This window comes from Neopsephotus bourkii, unplaced genomic scaffold (assembly GCF_033783945.1).
Source record: "Neopsephotus bourkii isolate Nb327-2 ecotype Australia unplaced genomic scaffold, CSIRO-AGI_Nbou_v1 NB_716, whole genome shotgun sequence".
NCBI lineage: Eukaryota > Metazoa > Chordata > Aves > Psittaciformes > Psittacidae > Neopsephotus > Neopsephotus bourkii.
Genome location: NW_026901215.1, coordinates 1,661,043 through 1,680,519, shown reverse-complemented (window position 1 = coordinate 1,680,519; position 19,477 = coordinate 1,661,043). Strand labels below are relative to the sequence as shown.

The 19,477-nt window shown below is 49.3% G+C and overlaps 1 protein-coding gene across 3 annotated transcripts; it reads right to left on the bottom strand.

The window, feature by feature from the left end:
• Nucleotides 1-88: 88 nt before the first annotated feature.
• Nucleotides 89-19,021, bottom strand: CYSTM1 (cysteine rich transmembrane module containing 1). 3 transcript variants are annotated; one of them, XM_061354033.1, is made up of 3 exons: nucleotides 18,941-19,021; nucleotides 9,647-9,894; nucleotides 89-559 (listed from the first exon to the last, which is right to left on the bottom strand). In XM_061354033.1, exons 2-3 carry the CDS (start codon nucleotides 9,873-9,875, stop codon nucleotides 453-455), a joined length of 336 nt encoding a protein of 111 aa, XP_061210017.1. In that variant the 5' UTR covers nucleotides 9,876-9,894; nucleotides 18,941-19,021; the 3' UTR covers nucleotides 89-452. The 3 variants fall into 3 exon arrangements, with proteins under 3 accessions (XP_061210017.1, XP_061210018.1, XP_061210019.1); XM_061354034.1 differs by having other exon boundaries at nucleotides 18,935-19,020; XM_061354035.1 differs by lacking the exon at nucleotides 18,941-19,021 and adding an exon at nucleotides 18,881-18,899.
• Nucleotides 19,022-19,477: the final 456 nt, after the last annotated feature.

Sequence of the window (19,477 nt, the reverse complement as noted above, 5' to 3'; positions counted from 1 at the left end):
TGCAGAGTGAGCACCAGGCTGAGAACAGGCAGCAGCGGGGGAAGCACACCCTCTGCGGGACACACTGAGTGAAACAGCCGGGACCTGGTGGAGAAAATCAATTGTTGGCTTTAATTATTGCGTACGTCTTCATCTCTAGGACTAGGAAAATTTCAACTGATAAATATACATTTCATAGGAATGCCTTTGGCTGAAAGACACCATTAGCACATTCTTCAAAGTTACAACAAAAGTCTTAGAAATGTTAAAAAGGGATATTTTTTTTTTCCTTTACTAAAATAAAGAAGTGCACCCCCCACCCCAACAAGGCGCTAGGGCTGACAGACGGGAACTCTTGGCTGTGCAAAGCAGAGTGTTGATTACAGTAACAGAAAGGAGTTAGGGCAGGAGTGGGGAGCCTGCATAGCACTCAGCGAGAGGTTCTGGAGGCGGCTGCACGCGGTCAGGTCAGGTCAGGTCAGCATGTCCCAGAGGCAGCAGCAGCACAGCGCGGTCCAGCACGCCGTCAGGCAGGCGTTCTCGCCGGAGTCGTCCCTTCGCCGCTCCTCCACCACGTACACTGCAGGGACACAGAGCTCCATCAGCCTCAGCACCACACAGAACACCCACAGCACCCAGCCACATCATGGAATGGGCTGGAATCCAGTTCCAAGCCCCGTCCATGGGCAGGGATGCTTTCCACTAGACCAGGTTGCCCCAAGCCCCATCCAACCTGGCCTTGAGAAACCTGGTGTAGCAGAAGGTGTCCCTGCCCATGGCAGGGGGTTGAAACTGGATGAGCTTTAAGGTCCCTTCCAACCCAAACCATTCTGGGATTCTATGGTTTATGCTTTTTAGATGTTTTAAACCCATTAGAAGTTTTAAACTAGAGCCACCTGTTGAGGACATAATGACAAAGCACACACATCCAGAGCATGTATAAAGTGCTGTTACCAAATGCTTAATGGAGTACTTAACAAAATGGCTCTCCGAAACATGGGGCTGTGCGGTGGGAGATGGGCACTGCCACCACGTGTTTGCTCAGTGGCTCGTGTCGGATGCTGCCTCCAGCACTAGAGGGTCACAGCAGGCACCGCTCCTCCCTGCCAGCACCTTCAGCACAGCCATCGCCAGGCTGTGCTGGAAAGGTCTGCACTGAACCAGTTGATGCACAGGCACAGCAGCCCAGGCAGGACAGGGCTAGGACAGAAGAGACGGCTGTCACCAGACAAACTGACAGAAACTTTAACCATAGCCATACAGCATTAATGCTAAAAACCTTTTTCCCATCGACCAGTTGTGTGTGGGGGTCTTATTATAAAAGCAGAACAGATCAAGATGGTCAACCATTCACTTACACCTGCCAAAGTGCATAGGGCAAAAAACAGTTCAAACGAAGGCTTAGATAAACTGTTCCCAGCCAAGCTTCTCAGTAAGCTGGAGACATCCTACACCAATCCTCTCATTTTGGACACTGTGCAGCAGAAAGTCAGCTTCAAAGCACTAAACATAGTGACAGAAGTCCCCAGTGAAATCAAGAGTACATGGTAGCAACTTCCTTTAGCCTATGCATTAGGGCTACTTTAAATGCAGAGGATCCCCTGTGAGCAACACAGTAAGAGACAGCATCACAAAACCCTAGGCACCTTACTCAAACCTCTCAAAATCACGTTGTTAGGAAGCCTTGCTCAACACATAACTGACGTAATCTACCCAAGGTCTTCCCAACTTGCTTCAACCAGAAGTTTTCCGTAAACAGAAATCTGGTTTTCTACTAGAATGGAGTTACCAACAAAACCCCAACCCAAAATACAACAATTAAGGCAACCACTGGTTTTCTATGGGCCTTGGCAGAAGCCTGAATGTCTCCAAGCTAAAGCCACCCACTTTGCTGTGGTGAGCCTTACTGGGGACCTCATTAGCTGCTTTGTACTTCTCTTTTGCCCAGGGTTAGATGCTCCAAAGACCTCCTGTGGCAAGCCAGGGTCCTTGCCACCATGGGCAGAAGCCCATTAGCACTTTGGGACTGGTGGTCTGATAGAGAAGAGAAACAAGGGCTGTTTCCCTGAGGCACCAAGCAGCACTCAGGTTAGGCTTGAGTTTTGATGCTTCCATTGCTTCTTCTGAAACAGGATGGGAGAGGGAATAAGCTGAGCAGACCCTCCCATCTTCTAATCACCCTTAAGGAGCATAGCCCACAATGAATCATGCTTACCCCAAAAATGGCTGCACTCCCTGTAATCACACAGTACCAGCCTGTGCAACCCAGTCGAATAACTCCCACGTTGTTTTTAAAACAAATACTACAATACCTTGTTATTTCATGCATAGTCTGCTTTATCTTAAGCATACACATTTTGTTTCTTTTCATACCTAATTGACACGTTAATCATTAGCTCCATGAGGGAACGGCACAGGCAGCACTTTTCACCTGGTTTGGTATTGTGACCTTAGACTGTAGTGCTCCTTATCGCAGTGCTTTAATGGGTCTAAAAGGCTTTGATGACAGAACCAGCCCATCCTGTCCAGGGACAAATCTACCTTTAAGGTATCAATTTATCCACACGGGGAGCCCCCCAGAAAGCCGACAGCGATGGCACTTGAGAGCCCTCAAGCTCTGCAAGCCCTCACTTGCTCCATGCCACTGGGTGCCATGGCTCTTGCATAGGCATTTCAGGTATGACATGGAGGTAGAGAGCAACCAACAGCTCACCTCGGGCAAGCCAAGGTGCAGGCTCAGCTGCACGGGGAGGAGCGAGGTGCGTGCACCCCTGGGTCAGCCCAGCCTGGCACCAGCCAGCTCCATGGACTTTCCTCTTCCCAAGGTGAAAAGGCAAGAGAAAAGCAGTGAGTTTTAGAGTCACAGAATGGTTTGGGTTGAAGGGACCTTAAAGCTCACCCAGTTCCAACCCCTGCCACAGGCAGGGACCCCTTCCACTGGAGCAGCTTGCTCCAAGCCCCTGTGTCCAACCTGGCCTTGAACACTGCCAGGGATGGGGCAGCCACAGCTTCTCTGGGCACCCTGTGCCAGCGCCTCAGCACCCTCACAGGGAAGAGCTTCTGCCTAAGAGCTCAGCTCAGTCTCCCCTCTGGCAGGTTAAAGCCATTCCCCTTGGCCTGTTCCTCCAGGCCCTCGTCCAAAGCCCCTCTCCAGGTTTCCTGTAGCCCCTTTTAAGTATTGGAAGAGTGTTAGGCCTTGAAGTTTACTTCTCCTTTAGGTCCACCTGTGTGCAGCACAGAGCCACCTTGCATGCAGACAGGGTACTTGCACTCCTAGCTGCTGTAAGTTACTAGGCAAGGCCTGGGGCACAGAAGCAGCAGCAGCAGAAGCAGTTCACCAAGCACTGCTCCTGAAGACCAAAACTCTTCCTGTGGTATCTGAACAGCTCTTTGCCATAGTCACGACTATGGTAGAAGTATTCTTCATATTCTTAAATCAAAAGTTCAGAGCAGAAGCATTAATACCAATTGTCTCATTCGGGAGGAAATACACAGCAAAAGGCCCTTCCCCACCTGTGAATAAAGTGGTTTTTATGCCAAGCACCAAGAACTTTGTTTTTGTTTGTGCAGGCAGCAAGAAGTCTTGCTTAAAACTGCACAACACCATTTTAGTAATAGTTTCTTCCAGGGTTAAGTGCTGCCTGCAGCAGATTCATAAGCCAGGTCAGCCTGTGCATCTGGTTCTACCTTCCAAACATTCTTACCTAAGTGCTTCCTTTGAAAATCTTTATGTTGGGGATGAAGGCCAGAGAAGGGAAAGTGAGCAACAGAACAAGGGAATGAGCAGGAGCCAAGGGATGCAGATGGGACAGTGACTAAAAAACAAGTGTTTCTGAACCGCTTTTCGGGATGCGCACCCTAGGTCTGCAGATCCAGCACTGTAGGAGGAAGGAACACCCAGCACTGGCCTCTGGGACAGCCACGTGTCCTGGAGGAGATCCCAAGCAGGCAGCAAATGCGGAAGAAGAAGTGCATGACCGGGAAGTAGGGACCAGAGGACTTCAACTAAAACCTTCACACTAGCTGCCACCAAGGCTGCTGCCTACCCACAAGACCTCCAGGGCAGAGCTTGGGTGCAGATGAGATTTAACTCCCTTGGCAAGAAAGGCATTGCATTGTTCCCTCTCCTCTCTGGGGATATTTGCTCATGCTTAACAGCTTTATGCCTGACGTGTCACATTCCCCGGCCCCCCAACTCCTTCCTACCCTCACTGTACTCACAGTCCCTACCGAGACCGTATTCAGATTTCAGGAAATACCTTAGCACACTCCTGAAACAGATACCAGCCAGAGCCAGATGGAAACACAATAGCCTACTTCCAAACAAAAAAAGCTCCCAAAGCTGCAAAACACTCAGAACAAGTTTGACAATCCCCAGCTCTAAACACAAACAGCACTGAGTACCTAAGCACACTGTCAGTGAGTAGGGGTAGTTTCACCTGCAAATCCCCTCTGCCAGGGATAGCTGCAGACATAGCCCAGATTTCAGCCTGGACTCAAGCAGAAGCAACTAATGTACAATGACCCACGCTGGTATCAAGCCTGCCCTCCTCTGTGGCTGCATGACTATATCCATCAGGTTATGAAACATCCTGCCCCTCAGTTCTCACATGTCTGAGCAGCTCTCACAGTCACCCTAGAGAGCTGTTTCAGCTTTCAGGGAGCTAAAAGGCAACATACTGCAGAGAAATTACCATGCCAGTGTGCCAAGTGAGAACTTTCCAGAGCCAGCACTGCACTGGCCACATTTCACACCAGGGTAAAGTCATTCTCCTTTCACACATCATATGCACTCCAATCATGGGTTAGGTTTGATCATAAACAGTGCAGAAGATGTTCTTGCAAGTGAGCTCAGGGCTGTGGAAGAGGAGAGTTTCCTCACCCAAACACAAAGGGGTGGGATTCGGAGATCTCGGAGATGATGGCAGTGCTACTCATCAGCATTTATGGAGTATAGATGCACCCAGGAAGATTTAACATCACTAAAAGTCATGGCTATAGGCACTCCTTGTAGGAGAAAAGCATACCTTATGTTGTACTCGAGTCTTTGCATCAGTCAGCTCTCCAGAGCGCTATAATCCCCAGCATACAGGTTAGAAAGGGTACAAGAGAGACACCAAATAAGAAATCAGCTTCCCCCAGCTCAACAGTAACAGTAATTCAGGGCTTCAGAGCCTTCAGTTTTCTTCTAGACTGCAGCAGATGCAGAGATCTCCCAAAGCTACAGAATTTGAGAATTTCCTCTAACTTAAAAAGAAAAATAATCAGTGAAATCTTCATTTACTGTTCAAGCAAGGAGGCATTTCCCACCAAGTCTACTGCAGGGCTAAGAACAGCACATTCCTCAGCTCAAGTTAAGTGCTTTTACTGAAAATCAGCATCAGTCCTAGAGTTAAACAAGACCTGGCTTGAAGGGATTTACTCAGCAAAATCTCAGTCTTACAAGGGCCCTGCTAGAGTGGTCTGGGTGACAGACAGGGGGAACAAAGTCAAGTTTTAAAGTAAAGGAACATGCCACAGAAGGTATTTACTCAGCAAGACCCTCCTCGAGTACCACAGTCTGTGCAGCACTTGCGGTGCTGGAAAAAGGCTCTACAGCAGTTCCTTCTCACCCAGACTGGGAAGCACTGTCTAGAACAGCAGCCTTCAGTTTGGTCCCGTATGGAGCCAGCCTTAGCCTGGTTTACCCAGTTTGTCTGAGGCATGTTTTCAGATACAGGACCCGAGTTCTGAAATCCTTTTCTTTGCATCAGGCTTTTCCCAGCTTATCCCCTCCTTTGGGGTTAAAAGCAGCCAAGGTGAGGTCAGGTATCAGCCCCAGGACAGCACTGTCTGCCAGCAAACACCCCCACTGTTTGTGCAGTGAGCTGACACAAGGCAGGGACAGAGGGAGGTATGATACAGCAATCCTGGGGGAGGAAGCACAGCAGGTTTTAACGCACACAGTTATAAGAGGCCGGTAAGAGGACAACTGCCAAGTGAGACCTCTCTTTGGCAGGACACCAGCTGTCCGGAGTCACAGGTCCTGAGGGTTAACCTATATGGAAATCCTTGGAGAGGGTCAACATGCAGAGAGAAGGCCTGCTGGAATTGCTACATGCTGCCCTCCAAATAACCTACTGAGGGAGGCTCGGCTTCACACAGCTTGAGAAGCATGGAGGTAACCACTGAAAGGCACCAGACAGCCTAAACGGAGTGATTAGCATCCCCCTCCTTTGTACATATAGAGGAGAAATCCACTCCTTGAGCAGAAGGCAGTGACTGTGTCTAGGTGACCTGTTCATTCTTGCAGCTGGCCAAACATTAGGAGGCAGGCAGCATCAGTGTGACTATTACTCTTATCAGAGCCAGCTTTGCTGGCAATAGGTCGAATGCAGCACTGAGGTCTGTTTGCCCTGGGCTGGGGGAAAGGAAGGCTGCTGACAGAGCCTGGTGCCCTCTGGCACAGCAGGGAAGAACCTCACCCATTACGTTGTTACGTATTAGCAAGGGGGGTTGGGGAGATTAAACTGGGCATATTGCTAACATCAGCCAGTGCTTGCAAAATTACTATGTCACATCATACTTTGGCTCATTCCACTTCTTTTTAAAGCATGCCATTATCAACTGCATTACATTTCACCTCTGATTTACATAGACAAGAAAGCACCTGCTGACCAGTAACCAGATACTGTGGTTTCTTTATGCCAGTTGATAACGAATTAATCAGGAATGAAAACACTGGTGGAGAAATGAGGTATTTTTTTCCTCCAAAGGAAGTCCCTGCTGCTCTAGGCCTGCCTCCTTACACTATGCTCCATGCAGGCACTGTCCTCCTTCTTCTGTGTGTGTTTCCCAGCCTTGTTTTGCTGCAGGCAAGTTCCCTTTACCTACCCAAGCCACTGTGTTTCACTGAATGGCAGATTATGGTCTTTCAGAAACTCATGCCTGGTCAGACTTCACGTGCACAGACAAAAGGTATCCTTTGGTTTACACAGCGGGAAAGATGCAGACAGAAATCAGCACAAAGCAGTTCAGAGATAGAAAGCTGATTCAGATCCTCTGAAGGATAACATCCCTCAGGCTCAACAGAGAAATTACCAGCTCTATAGATAAAGGTCAGGTTGTTTATTTCTGATGGCCAAGTCAATTATTAGCCCCTGCAAGATGCAAGAGGTGTTGTTTCTTTGGAGACTTTGCTATTGGTAGTCTGGGCAAGCCCAAACCCCAGCTATCAAAACACCTAAACCCATAGTCATGAAGCTGTGTGTGCCACCTCAGCAAGGCACCTAGCCTCTCTGGCTCACTGCTCCTCCACCTGGAGAAAAACAAACATATGCTTCAAGACCTTTTACACCCAACAGTGTGGAGGCAGCTAGGGTGACTGAGGAGGTGCAAGCTTGCACACGTTGGACTCCATCTATGCTGGGAGAAGGGGCAAAGAACAACCAGCTGCCATTATTACCTCCAGTCTCCCTCTTCTACAGGGCTGTAATATGGCCAACAGCACTGTCTTCATGTATAAACCACAAGCTGCAACTCAGACCCTCACCACCGCTAACCCTACACAGTTTAGAGCGGAATATACCTGTTCTTGTTCAGCGCTGTTCTGACTCCACCTTCCTCCAACAAGCCTTTATAGATGTGCCCCTATTTACTGTCATATTGAAAAGATTACATCCTCCATCATCTATTTCTAGCAAAGTCATTGCTGCCTTAACAGTAATAACATCCTCTTTCCAGCCCTTGCCAAGCATGACCCCAACAAGAGGGACAGAACAATACAGCCCAGGCTTACAGCTCTCACATTCTGAGGATGCAGGGGGCCAGGTGCTGCTGCTGGGGAGATGCATGGCTGCAGGATATGGCTGCAGATTGTACCCAGTGCTGTTCAGCCTCCGGAGGCCATAACAGCAGCCCTGGAAACAAGGCTCTGTGGTTCATGACATCTTCTGCAGCACGAGGGATGAAACCAGCACTAAGTTTAAGCTGTTTCCCTATATCATCTCAAGAGTGAGCTACATGAGGTTTTTTTCTTCTCCAAGGGCCAGACAGGCCACAAATTGTTCGATTAAATCACACCATGTCCCATGGCAACAACAGTATGTGAAGAACGACCTTAATGTGCAACGGCCAAAAGACAGCTTTGTACAGTGGCAGAGGCCTCAGGGGAACCGTCTGAGTCCTGACAATTCTCCATTGTGTCAGCTTCAATACCCACTTTATCAACCAGACTTTACAGCAGCAGTACCTGAAGTACCAGTGCCTCACGCAGCTGTAAAGCAGTGACTTAGGTTTTGATTTGAGGTACATGTCAGTCTCATTTCTGTACACCCAGGTTAGTCTGTTCATGACCATGCAGCACATACAAATCCTAACTCTCCCTTCCTTCCTGACACAGCTCCAACCTAAAGCATAGTGCCTGGACAGCACCTCAGAAGAAGCGCTCCCCACATTCACTCCTGCAAAACAGCCTCTTTGGGAGCTTTTGGTAGCCCAAGGCAGCCAGAACAGCTATAGGTACTTCAGGCTCTTCTCCAGAAGAGTCTCTTGTGATATTCACTGCAATGGAGGAAGAAAGGTGGTGATGGCTCCTGGCTTCCCAGCCTGGATGACTGTTTTTATCACTGAAGAGCTGAGGGAGCGAGTTACTTCCCCATGATGTATGAGCACAGATTTTACAACCTGTGAAGCCTGTGAAACAGTGACATGAATAAACTTGGTCTCTAGGCAAGTGCCGTTGCTAGCAAGACAGAGTTACAAAAACCACCCCAAGCTAAATCCAACACTTTCCATAGGGAAAAGGCAGAGACCCAAACCAACCTTGCTGGAATCCCAGAATTGTTGATGTTGGAAGGGATCTCTGAAGATCACAGAGTCCACTACCCTGCTTAAGCAGGGTCAGTTCCCTCTTCTTCATTCCTCCCTGTCAGGTATTTATACACCTGCATAGGCCCCTCTGAGCCTTCTCCAGGCTAAACACTCCCCCCTCTCTCAGCTTCTCATATAAAGATGCTCTGGTCCCTTAATAATCTCCTTGTCTCTCCTCTGATAACTCAAGCCTGCACCAAGGGCTGCAGCGAGCCCCACAAGAATCATGGATGCCAGAGTAAACCAGCACACCATACTGAGTACATACACAGCTGGAGCAGCTAGCTGCCAAGATAAGTTACACTGTCCCCTTTCCCCTCCTCAGAAATACAGGGTTTTCCACAGAACAGTAATAGCTTCAGAAAAAAGCAGAAGACCAGGAAGGATTCCAATATATCACTTGGACAGATATTGATGGGCTCACAAAAATTGATGACCATTAATTTAGTAGGAACTGTACATTTGCACAGGGTTAGAACTCGATGAGCTTTAAGATCCCTTCCAACCCAAACCATTCTATGACTCTGTGATTCTTTGATAAAGCCAGCAGAAAGCATATATAACAAGTTCAGTATAAGGATTCTCTTGAGCTACCAGCACTAAGGATGTTCAGCGGGATCTTCCAACAGCCAGAGAACTGATAGAGACACAACAAAAGCAAGCAGGAAAACAGGCTATCAACAAGCAAGCCTCCACCTCCCCTATCCCTGCGAGGGTCAGACACTGGTAACCACATTATGTCAAGGCCAGCATGCACTCACACTTTCACAAGCCAGAAAGGGTCATGATGACACGGCACCGTGGCTGCTAGGCTTACCTGTGTTTTTAGGCCCATCTGCATAGACTGGTCCTGGAGGTGGAGGAGCGTTCTGCCATCCATACTGGGGATAGCCTTGGTAACCCGGCTGGCCTGGCTGGTAGGGCCCAGTGGGTCCAGGAGGATAGCCTGGGTAGGGGCCAGGAGGACCGCCTGGCTGCTGTGCATAGGGTGGGTATGGGGCGGTGGGGCCCGGGCCAGTGTAAGGTGGAGGGTTGTCGTAGTTCATATGTGATGCAGAATCTGTCCTGCAGAAGAAGGAAGACAAACACAAGAATTGGTTTGGCTTTTGTCTCCTTCATCCGTGACCATGCAATCCCCATTTCAGACTGCTCTCAAGTGTGAGAAACAGACCTCAAAATACCTGAGTAAAAAAGCGAGTTTATCTTTTAACCCTATCACAGGGGCATAGACTGAGTTGAAGTGATTTCTTTCAAGTGGCACAGCAGAGTGACTTGGTGCTTTCCAGTCACGTATCAGCTGTTTCACCCTAAGACATTTAACAGTCTTGTGACTGCAAAGCAAAATCCTCTGCTTCCACTCAGGATTAAATTGCTTTTAAGAGAGATTTAGAAGTGATTACTTCATGTTTCTCTCTATATTAAAAAAGAAAGCCATGCAGAAGTGTCCCAGACACGTTTGATAGCCTAAACAGGAGAAAGAGTGAACATAAATGCCCATTACACTCCTGCTAATTGTTACAAGCTTCTAGACCAGCACTCTGGAGCAAGGCTGTACGTGAACAATTTCCTGATGACACTCTAACCCAGAACATCTCGTATTTTTCCAGTAATATGCAACAGAATCATTAAGCCACAAGCAATCAGGACCTTGGACTCAGTCTCATTCAAAAAGCAACATTAAAGACACCTCAGAGAATTGATGTTCATAAAACATATCCAACGTATTAGTCATGGCACAGCCATCAAAAGACAAGACTGTCACAGTAATGCACTTTAATTAATCTCTGAGCACCATGACTAAGCAAACCATTTCTTACATTAAGTTTCTGAAGCTTCTCCCTGTTTGAGAAACAGAAGTGTCCTTAATACCATGTGTTCAGGAACCATCCTGATTGCAGCAACAGTACTCTGCTATTTCCTTTTGACATTACAGGGTGCAGAAGGTCACCATTTCCTCCCACATCCCACAGGCTTTAGGAGAAATACCAGGAATATAATTTGCCCTGTTGAAGTTTGCCACTGCCAGCACAGAACCCCAGACTGGTTTGTGTTGGAAGGGACATTAAAAGCTCATTCAGTTCCAACCCCTGCCGCGAGCAGGGACACCTTCCACTAGAGCAGCTTGGTCCAAGCCCCTGTGTCCAACCTGGCCTTGAACACTGCCAGGGATGGGGCAGCCACAGCTTCTCTGGGCACCCTGTGCCAGCGCCTCAGCACCCTCACAGGGAATAATTTCTTCCTTATATCTAATCTAAACTTCCTCCATTTCAGTTTGAACCCTCTTCCCCCTGTCCCTTATGAAGAGTCCCTCTCCAGCATCCTTGTAGGCCCCCTTCAGATACCGGAAGCTGCTCTGAGGTCTCCACACAGCCTTCTCTTCTCCAGGCTGGTCAGCATGGAGCAGGGGAGGTGGCAAGCAGGATCCTTTTTGGATAGTGCTGGAAAGGGCAGGCAGCTGGGCTAGGCTGACCTGGGTGCTCCATACTCTGTACCCACTCTTGGTGATGTGCAGATTCTGAGTCCAGACGAGACCATTACACATCTCTGGCATGACACAGATTACAGAATTTCACCTCTGTAACCCCACAGTGAGCCCAGAGCAATCATGTGCCAGGCAGAAGCCAAGTGAGTCAAGCCTCTGGGGCTATGTTTAGCTGCTGCAGTCCTGACAGGGTTGCAGTGAGCTTTGCTTGTTTACAGCTTGCTATTTCATCACTGCAGAGACCGTCCTGCCCCAAGCAAAGATCCTCAGACTCTCTGCTTAGTTACACATTACCCTGCCTGAACATCACTAGCACGGTGCTAGCTGTTGCACACTCCCAGTTAACTGCTTAGGCAGTGCAGTTGCCTTTCAAATGATATTTCTTAATGTTTTTGACAAAAGTTTTAACTGTTCAGCCAATGCCAGGGAGTAGAGGAATTTTATTTAGTTATTGTTTCTATTGCCAAGCCAGACAGACACTTAACTGCTCATCTTCAAAGGGACAAGCACAACATACATTAACTTGAGGCTCTTTAAGCACCGCACTGCAATGCCTCTACCAAGTCTGCAGCAAGGAAATCCTCCCTTCAGAGAGCCCATAAAAGACAGGCAGCAAGCCCTACGACTCATTTTAATGCAACAAACTATTTGGGACATAATAGGTCACTATAATGTTCATCTAACCTAAAAAATCATCCCAAAATAGCAGCCAAAAGCAAGTTCCCGGGGAAGAACAAGGCCAGAGCAAGTGTGTGTATCATATGCATCAATTCATTTATCTACATTTGCCATTTTAGTGCTGTAGCAAGACTTTAAAGATGTTGCAATTCCTCAGTTGGCTGTGAACTAAATTCAGGCAGTGGATAACTTAAACTCAGCCACTGCACTGCTCCCTTGCCACCGGGATATCTGTTGGGACCTCCAGGGGCATCCTCCACCATCAGGACTGGACATTCACTCCTTCCCCTGTTCCCTTCAGTAGCCAGGCATGGTGCCTGCTCACTGTGCTGTGGCTGCCTGGTTTCTGTACAAGAACCCAACGCGGGACCACACCAAAAGCCGTTTGGAGAGCTGGTACAACTGTCAGTGGAACCACATGGTAGAAAAGCATCTCTGCAGAAAGGTCTGAGGTGGTACCAGTTGTGCAAGGCTCTACCTGGTAAAGCCTGGAAACCACTGAACAAGTGTGGTAAGGTAAGAGCTTGGCTGAAAGCAACAGCCCTGGGGGATGAATGAAGAAAACTGCATCAACAGCTCTGGAGAAGAGCCTGAGAAACTGAACTGACTCATTTAAAAACTCAAGTCTGAATATGGCTTGAGCAAACAGGGAACAGAAATACCCTGTTCCTTTCTTGAAACAAGAAAGAAATGCCGGTGCCCTTTGAATGTTCAGCAGCTCTGTGTCAGAAATGTCAGACCAGGTTTTGAAAAGGAGTAAGTTTGTGATGGAGGCCAGTAACTTAGTTTCTGCCTGTTAATGTGATAACTGGAGAAAACTGGAGCGACTCCTAGAAGCCAGACAGATGCCTCGGTAGAGAACTCAGAACAACAGAGCAGCAGAAAAGATGCAGAATGAGATTAAGAAGGGCATATTCCACCACAGCAAAAGTTATTTTTTCCCCCCCTTAAAGTTGAGGGTAAAGTAACGCAACTGGGATTAGGCAAGCAGCAAAAGAGAGTATCCAGCAAGAACAGCCTCAGCACGAATGACACTGGGGATTTATCTGTGATGAAGGAGAACACTGAAGAATTTAAAGAGGCATTCAGCAAACCCAGGAAGTGGTTGTGGAAACCAGGTCCTTCAGAGGTCCCAAGTATGACTTGTGTCCCCTCCCTCCCAGCTCCACCTCAACCTTCTCACAATGGTGTTTGTCTTAGTTACATTCTCAGGAAGAACTATTCCTTGTCCCCCACTTCCACTATCAGTTACTGCCACACATACACCCTTCCCTACTTGCCCTTCGTGAACTGTGTGACTATAGGTTTTTCTCATTCTCATGAACTCATACACTACTTTACATGCTTACTAGCCCTATGTACTCCCTTGGGTATGTGTTTGCAAGGCAGAGCTTTGAATCATCAAGCAGATACTTTTCAGAGACATACTTGAGCTCCTAGTCAAAACTACCATCAACCTTTGCTGTGGGTTCTCACCCCAACTAGTAATTCCATGGGAGCTGCAACCAAGACCAGCTGCTTGCTTGCATCAGGGCTCATACCTGTGGGTTTCCCAATGAGAACCTCTTGGAAAGGAAGGTTTAAAGAAAGAGGCCAGGGCATCTGTAAAGCCCTTTGTTTCTCATGGCGCTGCAGGAGGTCCATCAGGAAAAGCCAGTACAGCACTGCAGAGTCTCAGCCAATGTGAAACTCCCATTTAGCACTAAACCCAGCCAACAAAGAGATTTCATTGATTGCCGCTAAGCATTTGCCCTTTATGTGGCTAGTTAAAAGAAATTACTAGTACAGCTGAAGAAAATGACAAAACATGCTCCTATTCCTTTATTTCCCCCATTAGTACTTTTGCTGAGAAGTTCATTAATACATCATTAAGTTTCTTTAAGCTATCTCCAAGCGCCTTTGTTCCACACCACTGAGCAAACATCATTTCCCCTATCCTAACAAAAGGGTTTTATTTTTAAACAAGCAGCTCACATACCCCAAAAGGCTGCACCATCTCCCATAAGGTCTGCAGAAAAGAAATCACTGCAGCAGGACCATGCACACAATGTACCATACTGAGAATACACACGGCACTGTATGTGCATGTATAAACACGCACACTGATGTATCAGTTCATATGAACCCGCATCCTTTGTGAAAACATTAGTTCCTCTACATCTGTAACCTGGTTTTGACTAAGGCTTAGAAAAGGTGCAAGTATAGAACTATGATGCTTTGTACACCTTATATATGTATTTTTAAATCTAATACACCCTAAAGGAAGAGCTTTGCTATTAAGCTTTGAAAATAACTATTTTCTGAGTGCTTTGAACTTACTGCCATACCAATGCAGCTCGTACAGAACTAGTCAGTCACTGCTCCTCACTCTCTGCTTCCAGCACACTCATGAATTTATTATCTCTTTTTCTTCAGGCATCTGTCCCGAACTGAGGACCCTCTGCTTCTACAAAGCCTGTCCTATTCCTTGGCAATTCTTACCACCTGTTGCTGTGCCTTGAGTTTTTCTGTTTTTCTGAGACGGAGTGAGCAGGCTGCACGAAGCTGTCCCATGCAGTGCTGCAGAGGTCTTCTGCTTCCATCCCTCGCTCTGAGCCACATCCAACCTGGCCTTGAACACTGCCAGGGATGGGGCAGCCACAGCTTCTCTGGGCACCCTGTGCCAGCGCCTCAGCACCCTCACAGGGAAGAGCTTCTAACTAAGAGCTCAGCTCAGTCTCCCCTCTAGTAGGTTCAAGCCATTCCCCTTGTCCTGTCCCTACAGGCCCTTGTCCCAAGCCCCTCTCCAGGTTTCCTGCAGCCCCATTAGGCACTGGAGCTGCTCTAAGGTCTCCCCTTAGGGAGCCTTCTCCAGGCTGCCCCAGCCCAGCTCTCTCAGCCTGGCTCCAGAGCAGAGCTTCTCCAGGCCTCACAGCATCCCCATAGCCTCCTCTGTTCTCACTCATGTAGGTTAATAGACAGGCAAGAAGCTGTATTTTTGTAGGACAGCAGAACAAGCACACTTCATATCCTGCAAGATGATTCAGGAGGAATCCCATTTTGCGCATGTCAGATACTGATTCAGCTGGCCTTTGCACAGATAAAGATGGAGGGCACGGTGAAAGGCATGGATCCCGAGAAGGGCAACCAGCACACCCTGATGTAACCCACCCCTTCCAGTGCCTGCAGCGCTAGGAAGTAGTTTTCCAATACAGAGCTCTAATGGAAAGTACATTTCACATCAACAATCCAGCTCCTGGCAACCAGCCTAGCATTTAAATTACATTTCATATGAACAGCACCCAAATAAGAAAAAAAAAAGCACAAGTGGCTTTTAAATGGCACTGGTTCTGTGTTTCCCTCTTACCAGCTTCTTTGCAAGCTCCATTAGTGACTGCATGAAAGGTATGTTAAACTGTAAGAGATTCTGTTCTTGCTCTGTTTGCTTCCAGGAAGAGCTTCCTCCCAGGTCTGCCCATACAATTCACCATCAACTTACAGTAACAGCTGCAGAAGAACTGCACAAGAACTGCATCCACCTTGCCTGACAGAAGTTGCTCAAAGCTGTTCTAATTCCCAAAATGCAGAACTGAAAAACCCAGCACGGTGCCGCAAAGGAAAAGCTAGAAACGCTGCTATGTTTGAACACATTTCCGTAAGAGATGCTCAGGGCTACTGGGACACTCCATGGTCATTAGGAAGAGATGCATTTCCTCATCTTTATTTGAATGGCTTCCAGGTATTTCCTGCACCAAAACACCTCACCTGCTGAAGCCACCAGATCAGGCAGCTCCACAGAATGAACAGCAGTGGTTTGGATGAATAAACATTTAACCTTTTGAGTCCTGAGCTAGGTATTTCCCCCTCCCAGCATCTTCCAAACCCTCCAGAGGCCTGAAGTCTGCTTCTCCTTGCAAATGAAGAGCCTAACGTGTGAGGCTGATACTTGTGTCGTAGCAACACAGAATCATGGAATGGTTTGGGCTGGAAAGGAGCTTAAAGCTCATCCAGTTCCAACCCCTGCCACAGTCAGGGACCCCTTCCACTGGAGCAGCTTGCTCCAAGCCCCTGTGTCCAACCTGGCCTTGAACACTGCCAGGGATGGGGCAGCCACAGCTTCTCTGGGCACCCTGTGCCAGCGCCTCAGCACCCTCACAGGGAAGAGCTTCTGCCTGAGAGCTCAGCTCAGTCTCCCCTCGGGCAGGTTCAAGCCATTCCCCTTGGCCTGTCCCTACAGGCCCTTGTCCCAAGCCCCTCTCCAGGTTTCCTGCAGCCCCTTTAGGCACTGGAGCTGCTCTAAGGTCTCCCCTTCAGGAGCCTTCTCTTCTCCAGGCTGCCCCAGCCCAGCTCTCTCAGCCTGGCTCCAGAGCAGAGCTGCTCCAGCCCTCGCAGCATCTCCATGGCCTCCTCTGGACTCGCTCCAACAGCTCCACGTCCCTCTTGTGCTGCTGCCCCAGAGCTGGACAGAGAACTGTAGGTGCATTCCCCGAGGCCCGTGCAACCTTGACTGGCCATGGGCAGGCTGCACAGCTCCATCTCCAAGAAAGCAATGCTGTAGCAGCAGAAATGTGCACACATGCTCCCACAGAGCCACGTTCTTGGTGGAAAATGCTCCCTGGAATACTGCTGCAGAGGGCGGCACAGCATAGGTGCAAGGCCCAACACTGCATCCCTTAGTCTGGAGAAGGCACTTCTCCCATCCCAGGCAAGCGGCTTTGGAGGCTCCCAGATTGCCCTGTGGGAAGCCAAGCTGCAGCCGGCAGGATGCCAGAGTTGGCACTGTGTCTGCCGGAGTGACTCGGGTTTCTTGCTCTCTTCCCCTATTCCCCTAAATGACCAAGTGCTATTTTCTACTCATTGAGCCATACAGTTTCAGCTCAGAAACAGGAAGTTGGGAAAGACAGAATACGAAACCAAGGGAGTAGAAAACGTCAATATCGCAGGCAGGCATTCAAACCATGCTCATTCATGTTTTCAGCTCCCACGAGAAGTTTTCACGGCCCCCTAACCCGCAGCCATGGTACAGGGAGATCAAACAGTTCACAGGAGAAATGCAGACCTGTCTGTTGAAAATCCAGAATTACACAAGCTGCTCTGCCCTCCTAGAAAATATTAAGTAACGTTAATCTGATCATGCACAGAACTACCCCTGAAAACAGGCAGCTCATCTGTTTACCATAAACACAGCCCTCCAGGAAATCCTCCATCATCCCAGTGCCACGCTAGAAGCAGGAGCATCTGTGCTTTACACTTACAGAACACCTCTGGGGTTTGGAACAGAAACCACTACGGACCTGGGGTCACATGGCAGTAAAGCACCAGAGCCTTCTATTTGATCTGACACCAGGTAGCACCTTGCAGGGGCTGCTCAGCCCATGTGCTGCAGCTGCTCATGTACAAGACATTCTCTTCTCCTCCCTGACCTCTGCAACGAGGACACCCCCCAGCCTCTACAGATCATCATTCACTGCTCACACACTATCAGGGGAATGGCAGATCAGGACTTTAACAGAGGTGGCCTTTACAGCACATGAATAAAATAAGAAAAATGCTGTTCTGTGCAGCACAGAAGGTTATTTTGCAACACACAGGCTAGTTCCTGACTGTCCCCAAGCAGTACTGAAATACAATCACTAGAATTTATCCAATCTCAGCATTTTCAGCCTCCTCCTCATTCTGATGTAGAGTATTCTTATCACCAAGGAAGAGCCACTTTTTTATTAAAACAACTGAAGCAGTTGAAAGAAAAACACCCATTTTCTGGCACTGCATCTTTCACCTCATCACCGGAGGTACCACAGCCCAAAGGAGGAAGCAGTTCAGTGCAGTCACTTTAGCTCACCCACACTTACTACCTTACCAAGACTCACCCTGCTTAGACAATCAGGTTGTCCACACAGGTCTTGTAGCAAAGACATCAAGAGCACTTTTGTTCCCCCTTTCAGGCAGAGCTAACCATGAACCTGGGATGGGTGGGACAGATCCTGGTGCTGCCCTGCGCGGAGGGTCTCCCCTTTGCTGTCAGAGGGGGCTGCCAGACCCCTATGGCAAAGGAAAGGAGGCAAATGCTCTCCTGTCCTCATTCTCCTATTTCACCATGACATTTAATTATCCAAATGAGGTCTCAAGCAGCTATAGACACAGGAAATACAAATCCAGGACAGCCATAATGGCTTTTAAACACACGATGCAGCATTATTTTCACTCGAAGAGTGCTAGCATTCCCCTTGCTCTACGCTAAATAAGCCCATTAGTATTAAACAAGCCCATCTGCTCCGGGCACAGCTGCCTGCCTCCTTCTTCTCCCCGCAGGTTGCATAAACAGCCGCAGCCGAGCAGCGCCGTTCTGCCGGTGCACAGGGCAGGGCTGTGCCACCCCACACCGCCTCGCTCCCGGCAACGGCACCCCAAAGAGTTTACAGCAACCTGCGATGACAAACGGATCGCTAGAGCTGGAGCAGGGCAGAGACACCCCTGCGGCAGCAGCACTGGCGATGCCCCCCCTGCTCCAGAGCAGGCCCCGACACCGCGGGGACCCAGCACCACAGCGGCCACCACCCCTCCTCTTCACTCCTGCATGTTTTCCTCATCATCATCCTCCTCCGAGGAGCAGCGCTCCCAACAGCAAGAGCCCCACATCCGGATCCTGCCCCACAGAGGCCAGGTCCAATCCCACCCGCCCTCCTCGGGGCCCTCCTCGACCGCCAGCCCCAGCCGCATACAGCAGAGGGCTGGGGTACGGGCTGGGCCGGTCCCACACCTGGTTCCACAGACCCCCATCCCCTACACACGTACCCGGGGCGCTCCCAGCGGCACACCCAGCCCCGCACCCCCACCACAGGTAGCTCCCAGCCACACACCCGGCTCACCCAGCCCCTCACACACACCCGGGGGAATGTCCCAGCCCCACACCCGAGCTCCCCCTCCAGTACCGCCGGCTCCGCTCTGCCCGTCCCGCACCGCGGCCAGCACCTGCTGCGCACTGCTCGGCTGGCGGTGACGCCACAGAGAGGGGGCGGAGCCAAAAGAGCGCCCCGCCCCTCTCTGAGGGCAGCTGGGCGTCGAGGGAGGGGCGGAGCCCTCCGTTCCTCCCCTGGGGGCGTGGCCAGAAGGAACGGGGGCGTGGCCTGGGCCCTTAATGGGGAGGTGGGAGCTGTATCAGCTGCGGCAGGTACCGGCATACTGAAACCAGCTTCCTTTTCCCCTTCACCAATTAGCAAATCCAATCTGGGTCCCTAATGAGGGTTAGCCAGGAAGAAACGATTTCAATTACCTATGAGCATGCTATATTCTTGGGCAAGAGAAAAACAGGATAAACAGTTATCGCTGGTGTGTATGAAGAACCCAGCACCTTACGTGCATCCTAAGTGATCCTATGACTTTGTGCCACACCAGTGACTCCAAGTGCAAGTACAAAGTAACTCGTACAAAGGTCATGAGGGAGAGGAGAACTGGTGTGGAGGGGCCAAGGGGCATGAAGACACAATGAGGGGCTCCTGCTCCAGTGGA

What these genes read in the sequence shown, in the direction of transcription:
- CYSTM1 (XM_061354033.1), bottom strand. Translation starts at nt 9,875, where the DNA reads ATGAACTACGACAACCCTCCACCTTACACTGGCCCGGGCCCCACCGCC. An exon ending in AGATGGGCCTAAAAACACAG is followed by an intron (nt 560 to 9,646) that starts GTAAGCCTAGCA and finishes GTGTCCCTGCAG; the next exon opens with TGTACGTGGTGGAGGAGCGG.